Consider the following 20,350-nt stretch of genomic DNA (forward strand, 5'->3'; position numbering starts at 1 on the left):
CATGACGTGTCTCTGCTTCCCGCGTCCGCCAGAATCGCGGACACATCCAGAACAGGCAGCAATTTGCAGAAGACGGAAGTCACCGATCTGGTTACGGGGGACCATGGACAGCCACTGGGAGAGTACGTCGAACGCTCAGCAGAGTTGATCACTGAATATAGCCTCTAGCTCGCTGCTTCCGGCTCGCTTAGGCGAAGCTGCCAGCGAAGACTACTTACTCTATGTAGCTCTCCCGCGTGCATAGGGCTAACCTTGGCTCATGAGAGTTAGAGGAATTGTTCAGAGCTCGCGTAGAACCCAAGCCGCAGTTATCTGGACCGTAATCCGCAAGACTTGCAAGCGTGACTGAAGGGTAAATCGGATTGTTTATCAGATGTGGAGATAATCGTATGCACCACGCCAAGACAGCATTCCGCCAATTCACGCTTATGCCAAGAATCACCTTGACTAAATATCTGTAATCGAACTTTGGAGCGGGCAGCGGACACAGCAGCCAGCCAGCGACCATGACCGCGGACGCGACGACGACGGTCTGATTCTTGCATCAGAACAATCCGACCTTACAAAGCTACCGCCGCAAACACTGTCTACCGACGCAAACCGGTACGATTCCGTAATCACTTCTGTGTTGACTTGAAAGCCGGATCCTCGAGCGGCAGCGGCAGAAGTTGTTTAGGGTTTGACACGGAGTTAGAAGAATCTATAAAGATTCGGTTAGTTCATCTGCATCAGCCGGTAAACCTTATTCTTAAATATGTATGTGCAATTAGACTTTCGGAGAGAGCTGCCGACCGGAGAAACTTAGCTTGTCGCGGCTTACATTTCGCGGGAGCAGTTCGAGTTCGTGGTCACACCTGGCGAGAACCACACCAACCTGTGACGAATGTTAAAGCGGACGTGGCAAGTTCAATGGCGGCGATGCGCTGGAGTGGGTAGTTATTTCACTAGTAGACACTCGGCTATCACGCTCAAACGCCATGAAGAATGGCATGCCCTAGACGAAACTAAGACAGCCGTGGTCCGCAGTTTAACCATAAACTTGCAGACTCATGTTGGCAGAGTTTGTTTTGATTGATGACGTTCGCCGGCGAAGCTATCCAATCAATCTAATCAGATCCGCGACAGTTGGTCTTGCGTCTTTACTCTCCGGAATAGGAAACCGGAAGACCGGGCGAAGGCTGTCCGTCGGAGACGTAGAACTTGCATTTGTCAAGTGTGTTTCGAAGAACTTATTAATAATCGTAAGACACCTTTAGTGCCGCTGTGCGGCAATACTGCTGTGTAGATAGAACTCGTCAAAGTAAATGACGGAAGATTGACAGACTGCAACTACAGTGCTCTCCGCTGACTCTGCGCATAATTCCCTGGTCAGTTTGCGTCTAGGACTCCCAGATTAAATTTCTATCGGCCTGCATGATTGTTTCCTGTCTGAACATGCTGCTTCTGAAGCGGCCGGAGTAATTAATCTGAGAGCGGGCCGCAGCCGTCGCAGTAGCATGCCTGAATTAGAGCGTTTCAATCTACATTGACCGAAAGTCCAACACAATGCGAGAGCAGCTTGCTCGTGGAATTGCGGTTGCGGCGATGCGCGTCATAATCATCGCAGCCCTGAAGCGAAATTCTTGTTTTCAGATACCAGGTACATGAGCGGTATTTGCTGTGGCCTTCGGTGGACTTTGCAGGTACCCAAGAGTGTCGCTGCCAGCTCGTGTGATATTATATGCGCGGATGACTATTGGCATTGCCGAGATCTTCGCGCGCTGAAAAACCCCGCACTCCAGACCATACCGAATTACGTCCAGATCGAGACTAGAGGCAGCAGCACAAGACGCGCAGCGCACGATGATCGCGGCGACTTGCGAGAGACTTTCCGGCCGCATCACGTGTCACAACCAACCCAGCCATGAGGCTGGGAGTGACCCGGCCGGGCAACCGCCAGAGTTGTCCCGCCGCGACACGGAAGACGCGGTCTTACCCTCCTCTCTTGCAGGCTCCGTCTTAGGTACTTTGTTTACCCGACGCGTTCTTGATCTATCCATCGGCTGGCATCGCTACTACCCGCCGTGCTCGTCTGCGACTTCCTGCGGTTCTCTGCTATTCGGTGCTAGGCACGCCTCCGCGAAGTGCCGGTGCTGGTGGCGCCACCAGCGGCACACAACAACCAGCTCCTCGATACCCGAGCTGATCCTGTCCCGAGATGGACAAAATCGAGAAATTTAACAACGCGTCCGCGTTCGGCACAACCGCCACCGACGCAGAGGCGCACGATGCGGAGATGCGCACATCCAAGCGGCGCCGCCGTCGTCGCGGCGAGCACTCCGCCATTGACCACGACCGCATCGCCTCTGGCGACGGGCAAGCGCCCAATGCGGCGTACGCAGCGTCGAGCCAATACGTCTCCTACAGCGGCGCGGACGACGCAACGGCGGTCGATCCCGCGCTCGCGGCCATCGGGTCGGGCGACGCAGAAAATACAGCCACGCAGGATTCGCAGACTGCACATCATCGCCGGCGGCGGCAAAAACACAGCACGTCGGCGGCACAGCAGCAACAGGGCATGCCAAATATGATGCTGGATCCGCTCACAGCACAGTACGGTAGCGCTGACAGCGCTGCGATGTCGCTTGCACTCGCAGCCGTCGCATCGAGCGAGCAGGTATTGTCGCGGGAAGAAGCCGAGGGTACCGCGAGCGCTTCGTCGACTGCGGCTGCGAGGACCGAGTTCGACGGCGATATGGCCCGGCGACACATGGATGGCGCAGAGCACACGGTCGGCGAGGCGATGGATGGAGCTGGGAAGGATCAGCTACAGGCTGTCGCTGCTGTGTCGAACGGAGGATCGTTCTCGCCGGAAGAGACGTACGCGCTGGAAGACTTCATGACACAGTATCAGCAAGAAAACGGGCTCGACCGCATCGGCCTGTGCAGACGCGTGTGGTCGAACGAGCGCAAGAAGGACAATTTCTGGGATTCGGTCGCCAACGCGCTGCCCCATCGCACGCGAGCCAGCGTATACAAGCACGTGCGCCGGAAATACAACCCATACGTGCTCCGCGGGCGTTGGACCTCCCGCGAGGACGAGGAGCTGCGGCAGCTGTTCGAGATCCACGGCGCACAATGGAAAGTCATCGGCCGCGCGATTGATCGCATGCCGGAGGACTGCCGCGACCGGTACAGGAACTACGTCAAGTGCGGAGAAAGCCGCGGGCAGAACAAGTGGAACCCCGAGGAGGAGGAGAAGCTCGCGACCATAGTGCAGCAGATCAAGTTCGCAGATCCGAACGCGGATATCAACTGGACCGTCGTGTCGGAGCGCATGGGCGGCATTCGCTCGCGGATCCAGTGCCGGTACAAGTGGAAGAAGCTAAACAGACACCTCGAACCGCCACTGGAGTTTCCGTCTATGACCTGAGCTGTATATTTTGGATTGCTTCCTGGAGTATATTGGGTGTTTATGAGTAATTAGCGGTCTTGTCTCGAGTAGTTGTGTCAAAATTGCCGTGCCGATAGGCGCTAGTAGTAGTACATAGAGCTCTATAGTTGCATATGGCTGCGATGAGGCGGATGAGCTGGCAAGAGATTCCGGGAAACCCAGGGGAAGAGAGACAAGCTCCAGAGCTAGCTAGCGGGCGATCGCCCGCACGGCTGGGCCACCCTTCCACCGGCACCATGCTACATCTACATGTGATGATATGACCGGTCCGCCTGGGATATGCACGCACGAGCGCCGTGAGCACCGGCCGCGTGCGATAGGCTCATCAGGCCTTAGGCGGACCGGGAGTGAGTGGATTAAAGCAATTGTTAAGCGGTGCGGATAGCGATATCGTCCAGCTTGGGCGCGCCGAGCCTGAGATCTTGCGCGTGGAAGAGGCACCGGCGCACTCTAGTATCGTACTATGTCCTGCTGCGATATCTCGACCGGTACGGCCTGCTGACCTGTTGTTCCGTTGAGTTGTTGTTGGCCCACATCCATTGTCCTCGCGATCGTCGCGTCCGTCCCAGTTTTTGCCCCTGCCGCGCGCCCCTGCCCGACTTCTCCACACACCGTCGCCGTCACCGCCTCCGCCGCAGTTCACCCCTCCTCCCTCTCTCCTCCCGCCCACCACCACCACCACCATGGCATCCCCACAAGACGTCCCCCGCCTCTTCGGCGTGCCGCTCAAGTACATCTCCCTCGCAACCGTACGCCACTCCAAAGTCTACCCCTTCCATGACGCGCCAGCCAGAATGCTAACATCCCCGCGTGCAGCTCACAATTCAAAATTCGGCGCTCATCTTAGTAAGTTGCCTGTGTGGAAACCGTTCTTTTCTTTTCGTGCTGACAAATATGTGTCTAGATAATGCACTACTCACGCGTCATGCCTGGCTACAATAGCGAGTCCCGATACTTTGCCTCTACCGCGGTGTTGCTCAACGAGATTGCCAAGCTTGCAATCTGCTGTGCCGTCGCTGGCTATAGCCGTGGCTTCAGCAGTGCCTGGTCGGAGGTCTTCAGTCGCGACTGCTGGAAGCTCGCCATCCCTGCCTGCTTGTACACCGTATGAACCCCCGTGCTGGCGTACGCCTTCATCACAGTTGCTAATCCGCATTCGTCCAGGTCCAAAACACCCTGCAGTACGTCGCTGTCTCCAACCTCGATGCCGCAACTTTTCAAGTCACCTATCAGCTCAAAATCATCACAACTGCAATCTTCTCGGTAACAATGCTGCACCGCTCGCTCACGCTGCTTATGTGGACTTCCCTCCTGCTGCTCACCCTCGGCATTGCGCTTGTGCAGCTGCCGGCGGATATCATATCCCTCGCTGCATCATCATTCAACATTGCGCTGCGTGTCGACACGGAGGAGGAGGAGGAGGAGACCAGTTCCTCCTCACTCGAGGGCGAGAAGGAGATGAATAGAAGCCTCGGTCTCATCGCCGTTATGATCGCCTGCGTGCTATCCGGTCTCGCCGGCGTATACTTTGAAAAGGTGCTTAAAGGAACTTCCGCGTCGCTTTGGATCCGCAACGTGCAGCTCAGTTTCTTCTCCCTCTTCCCGGCGTTTCTCTTCGGCGTGCTCGCGAAAGACGGCGCCGCCATCGCTGAGAAGGGCTTCTTCTTTGGCTACAACCCCGTTGTGTGGACCGCCATCGCGTTCCAGGCCGGTGGTGGCATCGTCGTTGCGCTCTGCGTCAACTTTGCGGACAACATCGCGAAGAACTTTGCCACGTCGATCTCTATCCTTATTTCCTTCATTGCGAGTGTGTACTTTTTCGACTTTGTCGTCACTGCAAACTTTGTCATCGGCGCGTCCCTCGTTTTGTTTGCAACCTACTTGTACTCTAAGCCCGAGCGACGACCTACCACCGACAGCGAATTCAGGCCCGCTCCCCTCCAATCCGTTCACGACGACACATCCATCACCAACGACAAGTTACAATAAAGTCACCCATTCAAGAACAGGATCTTTCATATGCTTGTTTCAGGAGTTTTTGTTCGTTCATTTTTGTCATCTGCTGGGGAAGGATTATGTTGTTAGACTAACTTATGATACGGTAAACTATGTGCCTACGAATACCGACTTTGGGTGTATTGTAATTATGGATGCATGTGTATTGTAATATATTACAGGACCAGAAAATTATCCCTAACGATCTGCAGGTATCAACTCCTCTTCCGTTCTATTAACAGCTTCCTCGGCGCTTCGTCGGCTACTAAACTCTGTAATATCTTTCTCGTCCAATCTCCACGGCCGCTCGAGAATCTTCCGGAACTGCAGCACGTCCTGCCAAAACATGGCCTCGCGAATTGGCGACGTCACGATTTCCATCTTTGTCGCCGCGAGCTGCCGGCGGCCGCGGTACCGCTTATCGCAAATGGTGCCGTACACGGATATGAAAAACGGCGGCACGCGGTGGCGCAGCTCGCATTTCTGGATGTAGTCGGTGATGACGCAGCTGATCATTTGGCCGGAGCTGTCGTCTACTACGCGGTCTGGTTAGCATGTGCACGTGTATGATTAGAAGAGCGGGAACTTACTGTCGACGGTGGTGATTGTATCCCGTACTAACAGGTCGATACAGATTCCAAACACGGATACAAACTGCACGGGATGATTTTTCCAGAAATAATCTGTCCTTCCGGCAATCTTCATCGCAGTCAACTCTTCGATCGCGGAGATCATCATGGGAACCCATTTCGTATAAGTCGGCGACAGTGCGTAGTACCGACGAAAGTAGAACGGAAGCTCGTTGTGATAAAAATTGACAAATTTTGTCTCCGTTGGCGACAGAGCAGTGAATTTTCCCGAATTCGAGTTGAGAATGCCTTCGATGCCGTAGAACTCCGGTAAACTATTCACGTCTGCAAAGTCAGCTGTCGTGGCAGCAACCGGGTCTATTGGCGTCTGAGTTGTCTTTCTGTTCTTTGTCCTGTCACTTTCATCCTCATCTGATATTACCATTGCAGTCGGCAACAACACCGAGGGCGGCGGTTTCACCGTCTTGGCCCGCACAACACATACATCAGCAGCCTTGACTTCTCCTAAGTCGATAACAACCGGATCATGCCTTCGCTTGATTTCTTTTGTTGGCAGCGCATTTGGTGCATCGATTTTGTGTCTTACCGCCGTGGTCGTACTGATGGGCTTGTCTCTGTCGCACTGTAACTGCGACTGAGAAGAGATAATCATAACTTCGGTCCTATGGCTCTGTTGTGTAGATTTTAGTATCCGCTGTTTATCGTTCTCGCGCCGCTCGATGAAGTGATGAATTGGAGACGTGGGCGATGCGTGATGTTGCGGCGAACTTGTAAGACTTGAAGGTGAGGATGAGGCGGGGATATGCGCTTTCCATGACGTGGTATGCCGAACCAGAGCGACGCTCTCTGGTGGTCGTAAGTCCTGAACGGAGAACGGTACGACGCTCTCTCGAACCAACAACGAATTCTCATGAGTCGAGGGCTGATATGCCTCAGTAATAGGAACGATTTGCTCTGTAGTATCCTGATCTGGAACAACATTCTCCGGCAATCGTAACGGGTCTTTGGCAATCGACGGTTCGCAGTCTGCGAAGCGGAATACGTTCCGCTTCACGACCAGTGGAGGATTACTAGCTCGCTCTTCCGCGTCGCGCATAGCTTCTTCCAAACGGTGTGAAATTTTGACGCTGTTCGATCTGTCAAATGGACGAGAATTGTAAAGCACGCCCTGTTCCTCTAATTCCGTCGTAGGACAGCGGCGTACGAAAGTCCTCATCGTCGCTGTGTCTTGTTTGGATATCGACACGTCTTCAAGAATCAAGGATCGCGGTACGGGCTGTGCTTCTGGTGCTTCCGGGAGTGCTGTAATGCGGACGATATTCCGTGCCACAGGTTCCTGTATATTGTCGCTCATTCGGTTCTGTAGCGATCTGGATATTCGCACGCTGCCGCTGCCGCCTCGCAAGTAGGACAAGAGACCGGCTTCAGCCCGCGAATTCAGTCCAAACGGAGATCCTGGAGTCGGCACATGCTTATCCCTGGCTCCGTGCACAAGATTCGCGTCTCCGGGTTGCGCCACGGCATAGTAACCGTCGCTGCTGCCACTCGCGCGCTTCCGGTCATCGTCGCTGTCCTGCAGAGCGGCGTCCAGCGCCTTTAGTAGCCCCGCATGCTCGAATTGCTCAACATCAAGCACTACCTGTTTTGGTTTTGTTTCTTTTTCAGCTGACCCTGTCCTCCTTACTCGTGACTTGTGACGGCGGCGTCCAGACAGCTTGTCACTCGTGGACGCGCTCGTGCCTCCTCCGACTTGTTGCTGCGCCTCGTCTCCCTCTGCGTCACCCACATCTAAGCTATTCATAGACCCCGTAGCAACCGCTCCTCGCGAGCCATCACCGCCGCGCCGGGCACTGCGTTTTCGTAGCTCTTTCATCCGTAAGAGATATACTGCGTTTGGGTGCCGAAACATTGGCGCCGCGATATCGGGACTGCCACCGTCGCAGGAATGGATTCTTGATACATGCGCACTGGCATTCGTAGTCACAGAGGAGGGATTACTGGAGCCTTGTGCTGGTGCTGGCCGGTGTTGCTGCTTCTTGTGGTGGCCACGCCGAGATGCCGCGCGAGCAAACCGGCCCATCTCGCCTCGTCGGCTCTGATCGTTGTAGTAATCCGCTCCGTACTCACAATTCAACTTACCAAATCAATGATTTATCGCTGCAAATGGTGTCCATATCAGGACGCTAACGTTCGCTTGCTCCGTCGAGTTCGTGAGCTGTCGCCGCGATGACGCAAATCAGCGTACATTCGTTGTTTACCGGTCACGTGGACTCGCGTTGCGGGGTGGGTGACAGGGCGACGCGACTTGCAGAATCAACCGTATCGTGCTTAATTAAGTGCAAGATCATCCATTAAGGCAAGTGCATTTTGCACGTTTATCAAAGTTCCAGATTTATTGCAGTACGATTTGATTCCTGCAGAGGCAGTGGATTTGTGGTCTCCCTGTTCTGAGCGTCAGTTGCTCTGCGTTCTCGATCGTCGCGTGCGCTTAATTTTATGGATGTGCTGCATATACCACCCGATCCGACGACTCTTGAGCATTGCGATACCTCATATGGTACGTATACAATATCCCGACAGCCCTTGAGTTGTTCGCTGGGGATACATCTTCAGATCTTGCCAGCCACCTTGCCAACTCAGCCCCGCCCCGACCTTCCAGCCATTTTGTCAATACCCATTGGCATTCCGACCGGTCATCACCACACGGTTTATATCTTTTTTTCGCTTGCCTCCTCTGTTGTCTTCTTCCTTTTTTTCTCTCCTTGTTCTCAAGTATACTCTCCGTCTATGACATCCCCTAGATGTGCCATGTGGACTATCCCTCTGTCTCTCTCCAAATCCCCTTGGTGCCCTCCACTGACTGCGATTATCGACAAGACAAGACGCAGCACCTATAATTCCCTCGTAGCCACCTTGTCTCAGTCTTCGATCTCGCCGCCGCCCAGCCTCCACGAAACACCCTCCAAACTGGACTGACCACGCTCTCACATACCACTAACCTTCCCCTTTTTAGCTATTTACCTACTATCTACTTTGTTTGCCTACCATCTATGCCGAGATCTACGTCGGCCGATTGGCACACAGCATTTCATAACCCATTTCCGGGCCAACTCATACGGATTCCCCTCTGTCCTCTCTAGGTGTTGTAATCCGTAATCGTAATCGTAGTTGTAGAAGGTCAGAAATGACCCGGTTGGCCTTGAACTGTAACTTCCCTGAACTCAAACGCGAGAAGGATCCCGTCGAGTCTGTAACCATACCCTGGCCCACGACCCATTGGCAAATCAGCTGTGAGTGAACTCATCGAGCCCGTGCTCTTTAAGTGATGCTGAGGCAGTCAAGTAGTGTCGAATCTACGGCGGTTCGCGGTCATTCAGTTCGTGTCTACTAACTATTTATCCTAGCGAATGTCACAAAATGACGCGACTCTCGACACTGCTCGACTCAACTCAGACGGCGAGACGTTACTGATTTAGTTCATTGAACGAACCGACTAGATCAAAACAAACTAACAAACATTTGTCAAACATAAAGTTACAAACCGCAATCGGCCTAAGTAGTAAACCTGAACGCGGGATGCCTGTGTCCAAGATCATTAATCTCCTCTGCTGTCTTGTTGACTATCCTATGATCCCTCTTGCCGGCGTCGCGCTGTCTGTTTTCCCACCGGAAATACAGAATCGCGACTGACACCGCCACAAACGCGACGCAAAAACCGCCAAGATTGATGGCGTGCCCGCGTGTGTATTTGGGCGCCTGCGCAGTGGTGTACGTCCACGTAGCGAGAATACCGCCGATGCTGCCAAAGCCTGCTTGGATCGCACCGGAGAGTGCACGTACAGCCGGACCAGCCGAGTTGTCGAGTGCCCATGCCATGATGGTTGGTGACCCTGTGAACGCGGGAGCCATGGTCAAGAAGATGGCAAAATATTTCACGCCAACGGTGTCAACGGTGAGCAACAGAATGAATCCAATCATACCCATCGGTAAGAGGCCGAGTAAAGGTAGTCCACGCATCTTCAATTTGTCGGACAAAATCGTGAAGGCGACGCAGATAACTGTTGCAACCGCATACGGCGGCACTGACATAAGTTGACTTCGCACGGAGCTGTATCCCATCGACGTGAGAATCGTCGGCACAAACAACGACAGGGAGTTCATAGTGAGCAAACAGCAAAACTCGCCCACCACAAGAATGCCATTAGAGATACTCAACGACCGGATCACGTTGATTTTTTTTATCTTGGCGTGACGTGACGTCAATGTCTCGAGCTCAATGATCCGAGCAGCGTAGGCGCGCTCTTCGGAGGTGAGGAACTTCGCGGTCGCGGGCGAGTCAGGAAGACCAAAGTAAATCGCGACGCCAGATATCATGGTGAGGATACCTTCGAAAAAGAAGATGTTGCGCCACGTATTGATGATTCCCCATTGTGGGATCTTGTGGAGGCCGGTCGCGAGTAGTCCGCCAAAGGCTAAGCCACGTCAGTTCAGCATCTGGCATTAACTTGAATGAAGTGGGCGTCGCGTACCTCCGCTAAGAGAAGCAAATGACGCGTAAAATCCAACTCGCGCAGCGAGTTCGTGACGTCGGTAGCTAGTGCAAGCATTAGCAACGCTGTAGAGCCTTTCAATGCGACGCTGAAGTACTCACAAAGTTGACAGCATGTACGCGATGCCAGGCATGATACCGGCTTCTGCTATTCCCAGCAGGCATCGCAGTGCGACGAAGTCGCCGTACGTCTTGGCGAATGCAATGCACATGGAAATCAAGCCAAAGAGGAACACGATGACTGGAAGCCATATCTTTGGACCAAAGTATTTGCAGCAAACATTCGAGGGTCTAGAATTGTTAGCATAGTGTAGTAATGAGATGGGCATGCCAGCATACACTTCAAACAGGATGTACGTCACGAAGAATGCGCTGAGAGCAATATTGAAGCGGTTGCCGGTCAACTCCAGATCATCCACAAGACCAAGAAGCTTTGCATTTCCAGCATTGGAACGGTCGATATAAGCGACCAAGTATCCCAGAACTCCGAACGGCACAACGCGGTAATCGAATTTCCGTCGAATGCGCGCGCGCTCAGCCGGATCAATGGTGTCCAACTCCTTCTGCGCGGCCTCAGCAAGATCCTCAGAGGTGATATTATTGAAGCCAGTCTCCGAGTGCGAGGCGTCTTCCTTGTTCAAGGAGGCCAGCGAAAGCGGACGGGTACCCCGCTCTTCCGCCCGTGCGTTAGTGTTCAAAGTCATGACTGCTAGCGGTCAGCGAGAGAAGCCCAGAGCAAAGAGATATTGGTAACCAGTCCACTCGTGTAGAGGCATCGCGCGCTTAAGTATGGGGGGCGTGGTCGAAGAGGAGGGCGCGAGGTTCAATATCGCGGGAGATGTCGAATTGGGACACCTCCGTGAGGGGTCGCAGGCCTGCACGCGGCGTGTGAGAGCAGCCATAATAGACACCGTGCAACTGAGTCCGAGCGGCGATAGAGTTGCGGCCTGCTCTGCCTGCTCACAGCGCGAGCAGAACGAGGGGTGTTCCGGCGCCGTTTCTCCGCATATACCCCACACTTTACTCCACACTTTCTCGGGACTTCCCCTTTCCGGTACAAGCCGCGCCCTGCGCTGCCGGCGCACTGCGCGGACGCCCTATAACAGCAGCCATGCCGCACACCCATCTGTGAGCGCTACAGGTCCTGATAGCCATCAGTACTGTGCATATCTGACATTTTCGAGGCTTTGATCAGTCCGCGAGCGATGCCGGAGAAGACTACGAACGGAGTGGCGCTGGCTACGAAGCGGGTACGGATACGCTGGATCTCTGCGGGCTAGGGTTCATTCCGAGTCTGCTTTCTAATATATGTAACTAGGTCCCGCTCGAGGACAAGAACAAGACACGTCCTGCGTTCGAGCACGGCGACAAATGGCATTACACAAATACTCCATCACCGGAGTGGCAAATAGGTATGACTCTTAGTATGCTGATACTGAGTTGATGTAGATGTCGCACTAACCCATCTTCACAGGTTCCGGCGCAAGCGATGATGCATGGAAGAGCTACACGAGAGTCAGCTTCGACCCAGCCGAGCGCGCTCCACCAGACAATTACCGCCTTATGATATCCGCGGTTGTGCCTCGTCCGATTGGCTTTGTATCGACGGCATCTGCAGATGACGAACTGAACCTTGCCCCGTTTTCATACACTACCATGGTGAACCATGACCCGCCGGTCTTTTGCATTGGATTTGCGCTGGGACGGATACCAGTTAAGGATACGTTGTCGAATATTCTTGCAACAAAGGAACTGACGTTGAACATCATATCTGAGTGGTTTGTTGAGTACGCTGTCCATCAGTTGTGGAGCACATGATGATCAAGAGTGCTAAGCTACACAGGGCGGCCAACTACTGCAGCACCAACGCTCCACCTGATATTTCGGAATGGGCTCTCTCAGGACTTACGCAGGCTAAATCCACCAAGGTGAAGCCACCGTACGTTGCGGAGTCCGCATTTGCGGCAGAGTGCGTTTTGTTGAACCACCAAGAGTTCCGTTCCCCAACAACGGGCAAGGTGACTGGCGTTCTATGTGTGGTCCAAGGCGTTGAGTTTCATGTCTTTGAAGAAGGCTGGAATGCGGAAAAGACAGCGATCGACCCCGCGTTCTTGAGGCCGGTATCTAGGTTAGGTGGTGTTACATATGGTAGATCGACGGTCGGATATGAGATGACTCGGCCGGAGTGGGCCGACGTTCATGATCTACCGGAGATTCAAGCAGCTCTAGAGTAATGCACGTAGATTAATTCGAAGTCCCTTTTTTGTAGCATTCATTGATCAGAGCGGATATGTGGACCTTGTCGAGAGCGACGACGCCGTTGACCGATGTCGTCAGGGAGTTTCGTTTGCAGCCTCATCGAATACTCGTTGTTGCGCAGTTCACACGCAGCCCCGCAATTCACAACCACCACATAGCCTCCTTCTAATTGACGAAAGCGGGAAATACCCACTGCTCGTTTAGAGAATGCTGTTCTCGCGGTCCTAGAGCTCTCGCCAGCGAATGAGGGGCGCGAATTCATACCCCGCATTTCTCTGTCTGGGCCAAACAGTGCAACTCCGCCGTCGCTCGATCTGTCGCTGTACGCCCAACTACTGCAAAATGCTGAATTCTGAATTATGAATGCCTTGATGCGTGCTAATCTTGCGACTATATAAGACGCTTGATTTGCCTCTGTCGGTGTTTCTCTCCACGGTCAGTCTATTCTAGGATCAACATGACTGCTATCCAGGCTGCTCTCGCGCACATCCGCCTCGACGGAAACCATGAGAACCCTGCAACACCGATCAAGCCTCACCCACTGGCACTTCCGCCCGACGTCACTCTCGAGAGTTTCTATGAATTTATAGCTGCGGCGTGCCAAATCTGCGGAGTTGAGGAAGTCGAAATTGTTCACTCCGATAGCCAGCTCGTCGACGGGTGGTATTTAGAACAGCCCAAGGCTCACGATATGCATGCGATCTACGACCGGGACTTTTTTGTGGCCTCGGCGGTGATCGCTCCGTCTTCAGTGCCTCAAATCCAGGACATGGTTCGTTTGTGCAACAGGTACAACATTCCTCTGTGGCCCATCTCGATCGGTCGCAATATCGGATACGGCGGTGCAGCGCCTCGCGTTCGCGGAAGTATTGTCCTGGACACCGGAAAGAACATGAAGAAAGTCCTTGAGGTTAGCGAAGAAGGCGCATACTGCCTTGTCGAACCTGGCGTGACTTATTCCGACCTCTATGACTATCTTGTCGAGCATGGCCTTGAGGACAAGTTATGGATTGACGTGAGTGGATCACTCTATGCGCAATGGATATTGACAGTGCTAATTCATGCAGGTTCCTGACTTGGGTGGCGGTTCCGTCATGGGAAATGCTCTGGATCGTGGGGTCGGATACACGCCATACGGAGGTCAGTGATGGCGATTTTCTTGCTGAACACCATCTCTCTGACTTTAGATAGATCACTTCATGATGCACTGCGGTATGGAATTGGTTCTGCCGACCGGAGAGCTCCTTCGTACCGGTATGGGTGCGCTTCCGGATCCCACCCAACCTGGCATGAGCGAGTCCACGCCATTGCACGATCAGCCTGGAAACAAATGTTGGCAGTTGTTCAACTATGGTTTTGGTCCATATCTCGACGGAATTTTTTCTCAGTCCTCGCTTGGCGTCGTTACCAAAATGGGATTCTGGTTGATGCCGAATCCTGGCGGTTTCCAGAGCTATCTTGTCACATTCCCCAAGGAGGAGGATCTCGAGGCCGCGGTTGAAGTCATTCGTCCTCTTCGTCTACAGAATATATTACCGAACGTTCCAACACTTCGATACGTCACTCTGGATGCTGCTGTCTTGGGCAGCAAGGCCGACTATGTCAGCCACACTGGTCCTCTCACCGAAGACGACAAGAATGCGCTTCAGGAGAAGCTAAATCTCGGCAGATGGAACTTCTATGGTGCCGTCTATGGCCCCGAGCCAATTCGCAGTGCGCTTCTGCAGATTGCCAAGGATGCGTTCTTGACCGTTCCAGGAGCGAAGTTTCTCCTTCCAGATGACATTGCGGAACCCAGCGTTCTCCATATCCGCAGCAAGACTCTGCGTGGCGTTCCGACGTACGACGAGCTGAAATGGCTTGATTGGGTTCCGAACGGTATTCATTTGTTCTTTTCGCCAATCAGCAAGGTGTCCGGCGAAGACGCAATGAAGCAGTTTGCGATTTCCAAGCGCCGGTTTGAAGAAGCGGAAATGGACTTCATCGGAACGTTTACCGTCGGTATGCGTGAGATGCACCATATTATATGCATCGAGTATAACCGCGAAGACAAGAAAATGAAGGAACGCGCTATCTGGCTTATCCGTACTCTGATCGACGATTGTGCGAAGATGGGATGGGGTGAATACAGGACACATCTCGGATTGATGGACCAAATCGCAAACACCTATAACTTCAACGACAACATTCTTATGAAAGTCAATGAAACAATCAAAAATGCGTTGGACCCAAAGGGTATCATTGCGCCGGGAAAGAGCGGTGTGTGGCCGTCTAAGTATGACAAGGAGAAGTGGGTATTGAAGTGAGCGTGCTGCGAGCCAGATAGCGACGCGATAGTCGGCTCATCATTCGTTAGTATGAATTGTGAATATATTAGCCGGGAGCAATCATATGTGGCTTGCGATTCCTAAACTTCTAAGATGCCCGGTTGTTATCTACAGACAGTCTAGGGCGAGCGAGATGCAAAATGCAGATGACTCGTAGACGCCGACTGCGCTTTCCCGTGGCGCCCGTCAACTCAGAACCTTGTGAAACAAGGCAGGTTCCCGCCCTAATAAGCAGGGCTCCAGATGAAACCGACGAGGACTACGCGCACGCTTGCGGTTATTCATATGTCCGCAGACTCACTCGCAGAAAGTTCGCCGAGCTTCACGAATTTCAAGTTTCAACGCAGCTCGTTGGCACAATACACAGCTTATCCAGGCACTCCTTCTGAGGACCTACCTGCACGCATTGCAGCGGCATCGAACGAACAGTTTCCTTGCCAACGCAACTGAGACGTGCGGACTCGCAACCCAGCCGAAGTTTACTTAATTTACGCACGTCCCACGGCGGATCCGCAAGCCGTGCGACACCGTTCCGCAACTTTATCCAGCGCAACGCTTCGGCGCCTTACCTGATGCAGGCCAGCCGCCAGATAATCTAATTCAGGGTGCCGCGGAGGTAGGTAAGAGCTTCCTCTTTTTAATTTCAATGCTCACTGCGCGCACGGAGTGGGTATCCATAAGCGCACGTTCACAACGGTCTTGGGCAGCAAGTGAGTGGAAGCTTGCGGACTTGCTTTGAAGTCTACGATTTCTTGGCCTATAGCTTTTGAAGCGCGGAATACCCACTTATCATGTGCCTTGGCGCCGCTTAAGGCTGTGGTCAGAGAGCCAGAGATAGGAGTCGCTACTCAAGGGTGCCATAGCGACAGAGTCTGTGTGTGCAGCAAGCTGACCTCTGGAACCTGCAGGCGCTAGGCTTGCTTGCGCGATATGCTATCCCGGCCGCTAATTCTTGACAGAATGTTATCCCGCGTGACGCTTTGCAATTGGCAAGTATTCAGGAGCTGGAAGCCAGCATGCCAATCCAAATCATGCTCATATCACACTAGTATACCCAAAATACCCAAGTTGCTTCTACACAATGTTGAACATCACAGATTGTACCTTGTGGCACATGTGACAAGATTTGGCTGTCCAAAGGGACATGAGAGTAACAGTGACACCGAAATTGCGAATCAAATAAAACACATACCACACTTCAATTTGGGCACGGCAACTCTCGGAGATTAGTAATAATAATCGTGCTCATGTTTGTAGGGGCTTATCGTCTGTCGAATTTGGATACTAAGAGCGCATTGATTGTCGGAGGTGCTTATGGAGCACGAGCTTGGCCTAGATAGATTGTCAAGAGCACAAAACTATCGCCGGAAAAGAAACAAAAAGTAGGGTTATCAGATAACGCCGGCCGGGTATCGTGATGAGCAAAGTCGGATGAGTGGGGGAGTAGAGGGCGGATAGGCGTGGACAGCACGCATGAGGAGCGAGACTGATCGAGCGCTGTGTTGCGGGAGGGCGGAATATATGGGCGATTGAAGGCATGGAAAGCGACAGTTCGTGGGAAGTTATGTATGCTTTCGGAAGGCCATCCCCGGACTCTGCAATAGAACGCCCAGGGGGGAAATGGCTTGCCGTGGCTTCGTCTGGGGGCGTCGGTGGCGCGGAGGCGTAGAGTATACTTCAACGACGAGGGCTTCGAAACGGGCTTAACCTTCGATAAGCAGCGATAGCAATCCGCACTCCCCTGCGTAGAGCTTAGCCGCGGCTGCAGCGTATGACTCAGACGTGGCCACTGCGGGAAGTTTCCGCACTGCAATTGAATTTCCGCCACCGTGTCGGTCTTGCACTGGTCACGGTCGGCGACGAGTCGTCGTAGCTGCGGAAGCTCCCGGTGATGCTCAATGGACAGTCGCTCGACTACTCCGTCTTGCAAGCAAGGAATGCACAGAAGACGCGCGTGGGCGTGCGGCTGGGTGTGACGTCCGACGGTCTAGCCGCGGACTTGTGGGCATTGAGCAGGCTGGCGCAGGTGACAGCCGAGATGGTATGGGGGTCGCACGAGACTTTGTCGATTCGTCAGAGATCGGCATGTGCCGATATATTATGTCGAATGGGTGTTGCCGACAGAAGTCTTTACGTTTTCCTCTTGCAGCTGTCCGTATAGGAATCACATCGTTGTGGCCGGCAGAGAGTGTGAATGCCAGTTCGCGAATGTCAACCGCGATATGGCAAAACTGCTGAAGAGTGAGAATGACCATACGCGAGCGCGGATTGTAGAAGCAGGACAGTCAACTGATTGCAGCGACATTTGTCGACCAGGTCAGCTACTCAGCAAGTGCCTGTGAAAGTACAGCGCGCGGAAGCGGTGACCGGTCGCGCCGTGACCGAAATGAGTCCGCTCCACTCGGTCCTTGGCTGCGGCGGGGGGGACTTGTGGCGCTAGCTCAGATCCGCTAGCTCAGATGTGCCGTCAGACGGAGCTAGCCCGGATTGGTGTTGTTCAAACTCTACCCGGCGTCGGCGCTGTTCTCTTGGCGTTTCGCCAGGACCCTGGCCCAGGGGGGGCTGCGTCCTCGACCTCCCAGGCTCCTGCGGCCCTCCCTCCGCGGTCGCCCCGCCTGTGCCTGCTCGCGGGCCTTCTGCCCATGTCCGCGCTTCACTTGGCCACACCGGGACGGACTCGCGGGCGGGAGGTGCGCGCGCCGCGTGTGCGCAGTGCTCAATATGCTTGTGTTGAATGAGGCACCCGTGCGCGTAGCCTGACGCGCACGCATACTAAGTCTGATATTTTAGTAGCCGTCGCTGCGCGGTGGTGGCGCCGTATCTCCCCTTCCTCGCCGGCGGGAACGCCTCGCCTGGGTATTTAGATGCGGCGACAGAGTCTTGACATGTCTAGCAGAGTCCCCGATCCGCCACAAGCACCCGCCGCATGGTCGTGCGTAACCCTCTCCATGCGTTTGCTGTTGCTGAAATTGGACTCGTAAAGTTCTGCCTTCGGGCCCGTTACAGAAAATGTGCCCCTTGCACGCTGGCGACGCTCTTGTTCGCTGTATCTGCTTTCAATACCTAGCTGCGTCAATATTCTGAGGCCCGAACCACGCTGCATCCGTGTCGAAGTCGCCGGTGCTCTGTGCCCTCACTAGTCTCTCTGCTCTCTGTTCTTGGCCGCTTATCGCGCCTTGCCCCACTACTTACAAGACTGACGGCGTGAAACGCCGCTTTGGGATGACCACACTGCGCACGAGATGGTCTGCGACCTGTCGAGGCGTCGTCGGTAACATCCGTCCACCGACAGACGCCTGGCACGAGCACGCTGGGCATATGCTTCTGTGTCAGCGCTATATATTCATGTGCTCCCCTGGGCCTGTCGCTTGCACGGCGCGCTGGTCCCGCTTTGTTAGATTTCTCTCCTTCGCGCGTGATGTCGTCATCTAAGTCAGAAGATATCGACAAGACGGTCGTCGTCGACACCGTTCAGAGCTTTGATAGCGAGCAAATGGCCGACGTTTCCGTGGAACCTGCCCCCGTGAAGAAGATGAATATATGGCGCAAAATCGGCAGCATTTTTTGGGACAGTGCTGCCACACCAGAAGGAGAGCGCGCTCTTGTGAATCGTCTTGACTGGGGTGTGCTGTAAGTTATGGACATTTTGGTATCTCCGAAGGATATCTATCTGACATACACTATGTAGCGTCTACGTTACTCTCTCATACTTCGTCAAGTCCATTGATCAGAGTGGTATCTTCAATGCTTACGTGTCAGGCATGGAAGACGACTTGAAGCTCTACGGCAACGAGTACAATCTGTTTACTACATTCTTTAACATTGGTTCTATTTCCATGGCCATCCCCATGCAGATGATTACCTTCAAGTATCGGCCCTCGATTGTAGTGCCTACATGCGAGCTAGCCTGGACTCTATTTACCTTTATGGTTCCGCTGTGTCACTCCGTCGGGCCTATCTACGCTCTTCGCTTCCTTGTTGGAGCGTCCCAGGCTATTTGCTACCCCGTGTTTGCTATGATGATCAGTTCCTGGTACAAGCCCAACGAGATGGCTAAGCGCATGCTGATCTACGACGGCTCGTGGGCCATTGCCTCCGTGTGTGCCGGTTACATCCAGGCTGGAATCTACGCTACCATGAACGGCACGGGCGGCATTCCCGGGTGGAAGTGGATGTTCATCATCAATGGCATTATGTCGTTCCCCGTTGCTATCCTCGGCTACTTCTCGATCCCCGATTTCCCTAACAACACGCGCGCTCTCTATCTGACGAAGGAGATGAAGGCGATTGCCATCGTCCGCATGGAGGAAATCGGTCGCGTCGGTCGCAGAAGGATGACCTTGAATCGTCTCTGGGGTTTCTTCCAAGATTGGCGCCTCTATGCGTTCACTTTTCCTTACGCCATCTTCGTGCTGAACGGTTCCGGATACATGAACTTGTGGCTTGAAGACACTGGCTACAGCGTGGAAATGACCAACATATTGCCTACCATCGCCAACGTGATTGGATTCGTTATGGCATACGTTTACGGTGTCATCTCTGATATCTACTATTGCCGTTGGCAGCTGTTCTTGATCGCCTGTTTGTTTACTATTGTTGGCAACCTCATGCTCGCCATCTGGGATATTTCGTTCAGCGCTAAGTTTGCCGCATACCTGCTGCCGGGCTTCGGTACTCCGTACTGGGGTCTACTCATGTCGTGGGCTGAGGACGTTATCTACGACGATGCCGAGTTGCGTGGATTTTTCCCTGCTTTTGCTAACGCTTTCTACTACGCTATGGGCGCGTGGATTCCCAACGTCGTGTTCCCGACAGAGGACGCGCCAGCGTTCAAGCAGACTGAAGGATACTGGGCCGCGTTTGCTGTCATGGTGTTCATCACTGCCTTTATTCCTGTCATCATCTTCTACCAGCGATATGAGCTGAAGAAGAAGGGTCTCAAGCTGAACTACTACAACATTCCGGTCCCTGTTGAGTTTTATGATGAGCTGAGATATTCCATGAACATGAACAGTGAGATCAAGAGATTGCAGGGCGATCAATTAGATGCGCCTAGCGAGCGAGCTGAGAAAGAAGAGAGTTATCCGGAGAAGTATATGGAAGAGGCGTAGGGGAATAATTTCATAGTATTTTGGCTTTATCGTAATTACTTTATGTGGACTAAGGGTTCTAGTATTCAGGGTCTCGCGGCCTACAG

At 53.5% G+C, this 20,350-nt stretch overlaps 7 protein-coding genes across 7 annotated transcripts; 5 read left to right on the forward strand and 2 right to left on the reverse strand.

Annotated features, from left to right (window-relative positions):
- Positions 1 to 1,947: 1,947 nt before the first annotated feature.
- Positions 1,948 to 3,596, forward strand: V1518DRAFT_418781 (uncharacterized protein). The gene has a single exon (XM_066904616.1). The coding sequence runs from the start codon at positions 2,198 to 2,200 to the stop codon at positions 3,410 to 3,412; it is 1,215 nt and encodes a 404-aa protein (XP_066758763.1). The 5' UTR covers positions 1,948 to 2,197; the 3' UTR covers positions 3,413 to 3,596.
- Positions 3,597 to 3,631: 35 nt separating this feature from the next.
- On the forward strand, positions 3,632 to 5,586 carry V1518DRAFT_418784 (nucleotide-sugar transporter-domain-containing protein). Its single transcript, XM_066904617.1, has 5 exons — positions 3,632 to 3,891; positions 3,953 to 4,182; positions 4,250 to 4,279; positions 4,338 to 4,538; positions 4,598 to 5,586. Exons 2-5 carry the CDS (start codon positions 4,117 to 4,119, stop codon positions 5,420 to 5,422), a joined length of 1,122 nt encoding a protein of 373 aa, XP_066758764.1. The 5' UTR covers positions 3,632 to 3,891; positions 3,953 to 4,116; the 3' UTR covers positions 5,423 to 5,586.
- V1518DRAFT_418787 (telomere regulation protein Stn1-domain-containing protein) lies at positions 5,578 to 8,319 on the reverse strand. The gene is made up of 2 exons (XM_066904618.1): positions 6,019 to 8,319; positions 5,578 to 5,964 (listed from the first exon to the last, which is right to left on the reverse strand). Exons 1-2 carry the CDS (start codon positions 8,096 to 8,098, stop codon positions 5,627 to 5,629), a joined length of 2,418 nt encoding a protein of 805 aa, XP_066758765.1. The 5' UTR covers positions 8,099 to 8,319; the 3' UTR covers positions 5,578 to 5,626.
- Positions 8,320 to 9,451: 1,132 nt separating this feature from the next.
- Positions 9,452 to 11,761, reverse strand: V1518DRAFT_418791 (major facilitator superfamily domain-containing protein). Its single transcript, XM_066904619.1, has 4 exons — positions 10,907 to 11,761; positions 10,670 to 10,858; positions 10,548 to 10,612; positions 9,452 to 10,490 (listed from the first exon to the last, which is right to left on the reverse strand). The coding sequence occupies exons 1-4, from the start codon at positions 11,269 to 11,271 to the stop codon at positions 9,571 to 9,573; spliced, it is 1,539 nt and encodes a 512-aa protein (XP_066758766.1). The 5' UTR covers positions 11,272 to 11,761; the 3' UTR covers positions 9,452 to 9,570.
- On the forward strand, positions 11,585 to 12,836 carry V1518DRAFT_418794 (uncharacterized protein). Its single transcript, XM_066904620.1, has 5 exons — positions 11,585 to 11,695; positions 11,752 to 11,817; positions 11,886 to 11,979; positions 12,042 to 12,354; positions 12,411 to 12,836. Exons 2-5 carry the CDS (start codon positions 11,773 to 11,775, stop codon positions 12,799 to 12,801), a joined length of 843 nt encoding a protein of 280 aa, XP_066758767.1. The 5' UTR covers positions 11,585 to 11,695; positions 11,752 to 11,772; the 3' UTR covers positions 12,802 to 12,836.
- Positions 12,837 to 12,940: 104 nt separating this feature from the next.
- V1518DRAFT_418797 (FAD-linked oxidase) lies at positions 12,941 to 15,231 on the forward strand. Its single transcript, XM_066904621.1, has 4 exons — positions 12,941 to 13,148; positions 13,226 to 13,841; positions 13,894 to 13,966; positions 14,018 to 15,231. The coding sequence occupies exons 2-4, from the start codon at positions 13,284 to 13,286 to the stop codon at positions 15,130 to 15,132; spliced, it is 1,746 nt and encodes a 581-aa protein (XP_066758768.1). The 5' UTR covers positions 12,941 to 13,148; positions 13,226 to 13,283; the 3' UTR covers positions 15,133 to 15,231.
- Positions 15,232 to 18,414: 3,183 nt separating this feature from the next.
- Positions 18,415 to 20,334, forward strand: V1518DRAFT_315131 (major facilitator superfamily domain-containing protein). The gene is made up of 2 exons (XM_066901125.1): positions 18,415 to 18,783; positions 18,842 to 20,334. The coding sequence occupies exons 1-2, from the start codon at positions 18,572 to 18,574 to the stop codon at positions 20,262 to 20,264; spliced, it is 1,635 nt and encodes a 544-aa protein (XP_066758769.1). The 5' UTR covers positions 18,415 to 18,571; the 3' UTR covers positions 20,265 to 20,334.
- The last annotated feature ends 16 nt before the right edge of the window (positions 20,335 to 20,350 follow it).

This window comes from Limtongia smithiae, assembly GCF_038497785.1.
Source record: "Limtongia smithiae strain NRRL Y-17922 unplaced genomic scaffold V1518scaffold_8, whole genome shotgun sequence".
Taxonomy (NCBI): Eukaryota; Fungi; Ascomycota; class Lipomycetes; order Lipomycetales; family Lipomycetaceae; genus Limtongia; species Limtongia smithiae.

Bases quoted from the DNA above. Each gene is read 5' to 3' on its own strand.
- V1518DRAFT_418787 (XM_066904618.1), bottom strand. From the start codon at position 8,098: ATGGGCCGGTTTGCTCGCGCGGCATCTCGGCGTGGCCACCACAAGAAG. The intron at 5,965-6,018 runs GTAAGTTCCCGC...CAGACCGCGTAG, and splicing joins TACAATCACCACCGTCGACA to TAGACGACAGCTCCGGCCAA.
- V1518DRAFT_315131 (XM_066901125.1), top strand. From the start codon at position 18,572: ATGTCGTCATCTAAGTCAGAAGATATCGACAAGACGGTCGTCGTCGAC. The intron at 18,784-18,841 runs GTAAGTTATGGA...TACACTATGTAG, and splicing joins CGTCTTGACTGGGGTGTGCT to CGTCTACGTTACTCTCTCAT.
- V1518DRAFT_418797 (XM_066904621.1), top strand. From the start codon at position 13,284: ATGACTGCTATCCAGGCTGCTCTCGCGCACATCCGCCTCGACGGAAAC. The intron at 13,842-13,893 runs GTGAGTGGATCA...TAATTCATGCAG, and splicing joins AGGACAAGTTATGGATTGAC to GTTCCTGACTTGGGTGGCGG. The intron at 13,967-14,017 runs GTCAGTGATGGC...GACTTTAGATAG, and splicing joins CGGATACACGCCATACGGAG to ATCACTTCATGATGCACTGC.
- V1518DRAFT_418791 (XM_066904619.1), bottom strand. From the start codon at position 11,271: ATGACTTTGAACACTAACGCACGGGCGGAAGAGCGGGGTACCCGTCCG. The intron at 10,859-10,906 runs GTATGCTGGCAT...TAACAATTCTAG, and splicing joins ACGTACATCCTGTTTGAAGT to ACCCTCGAATGTTTGCTGCA. The intron at 10,491-10,547 runs GTACGCGACGCC...GACGTGGCTTAG, and splicing joins ATTTGCTTCTCTTAGCGGAG to CCTTTGGCGGACTACTCGCG.
- V1518DRAFT_418784 (XM_066904617.1), top strand. From the start codon at position 4,117: ATGGCATCCCCACAAGACGTCCCCCGCCTCTTCGGCGTGCCGCTCAAG. The intron at 4,280-4,337 runs GTAAGTTGCCTG...ATATGTGTCTAG, and splicing joins AAAATTCGGCGCTCATCTTA to ATAATGCACTACTCACGCGT. The intron at 4,539-4,597 runs GTATGAACCCCC...GCATTCGTCCAG, and splicing joins TCCCTGCCTGCTTGTACACC to GTCCAAAACACCCTGCAGTA.
- V1518DRAFT_418781 (XM_066904616.1), top strand. From the start codon at position 2,198: ATGGACAAAATCGAGAAATTTAACAACGCGTCCGCGTTCGGCACAACC.
- V1518DRAFT_418794 (XM_066904620.1), top strand. From the start codon at position 11,773: ATGCCGGAGAAGACTACGAACGGAGTGGCGCTGGCTACGAAGCGG. The intron at 11,818-11,885 runs GTACGGATACGC...ATATGTAACTAG, and splicing joins TGGCGCTGGCTACGAAGCGG to GTCCCGCTCGAGGACAAGAA. The intron at 12,355-12,410 runs GTACGCTGTCCA...TAAGCTACACAG, and splicing joins ATATCTGAGTGGTTTGTTGA to GGCGGCCAACTACTGCAGCA.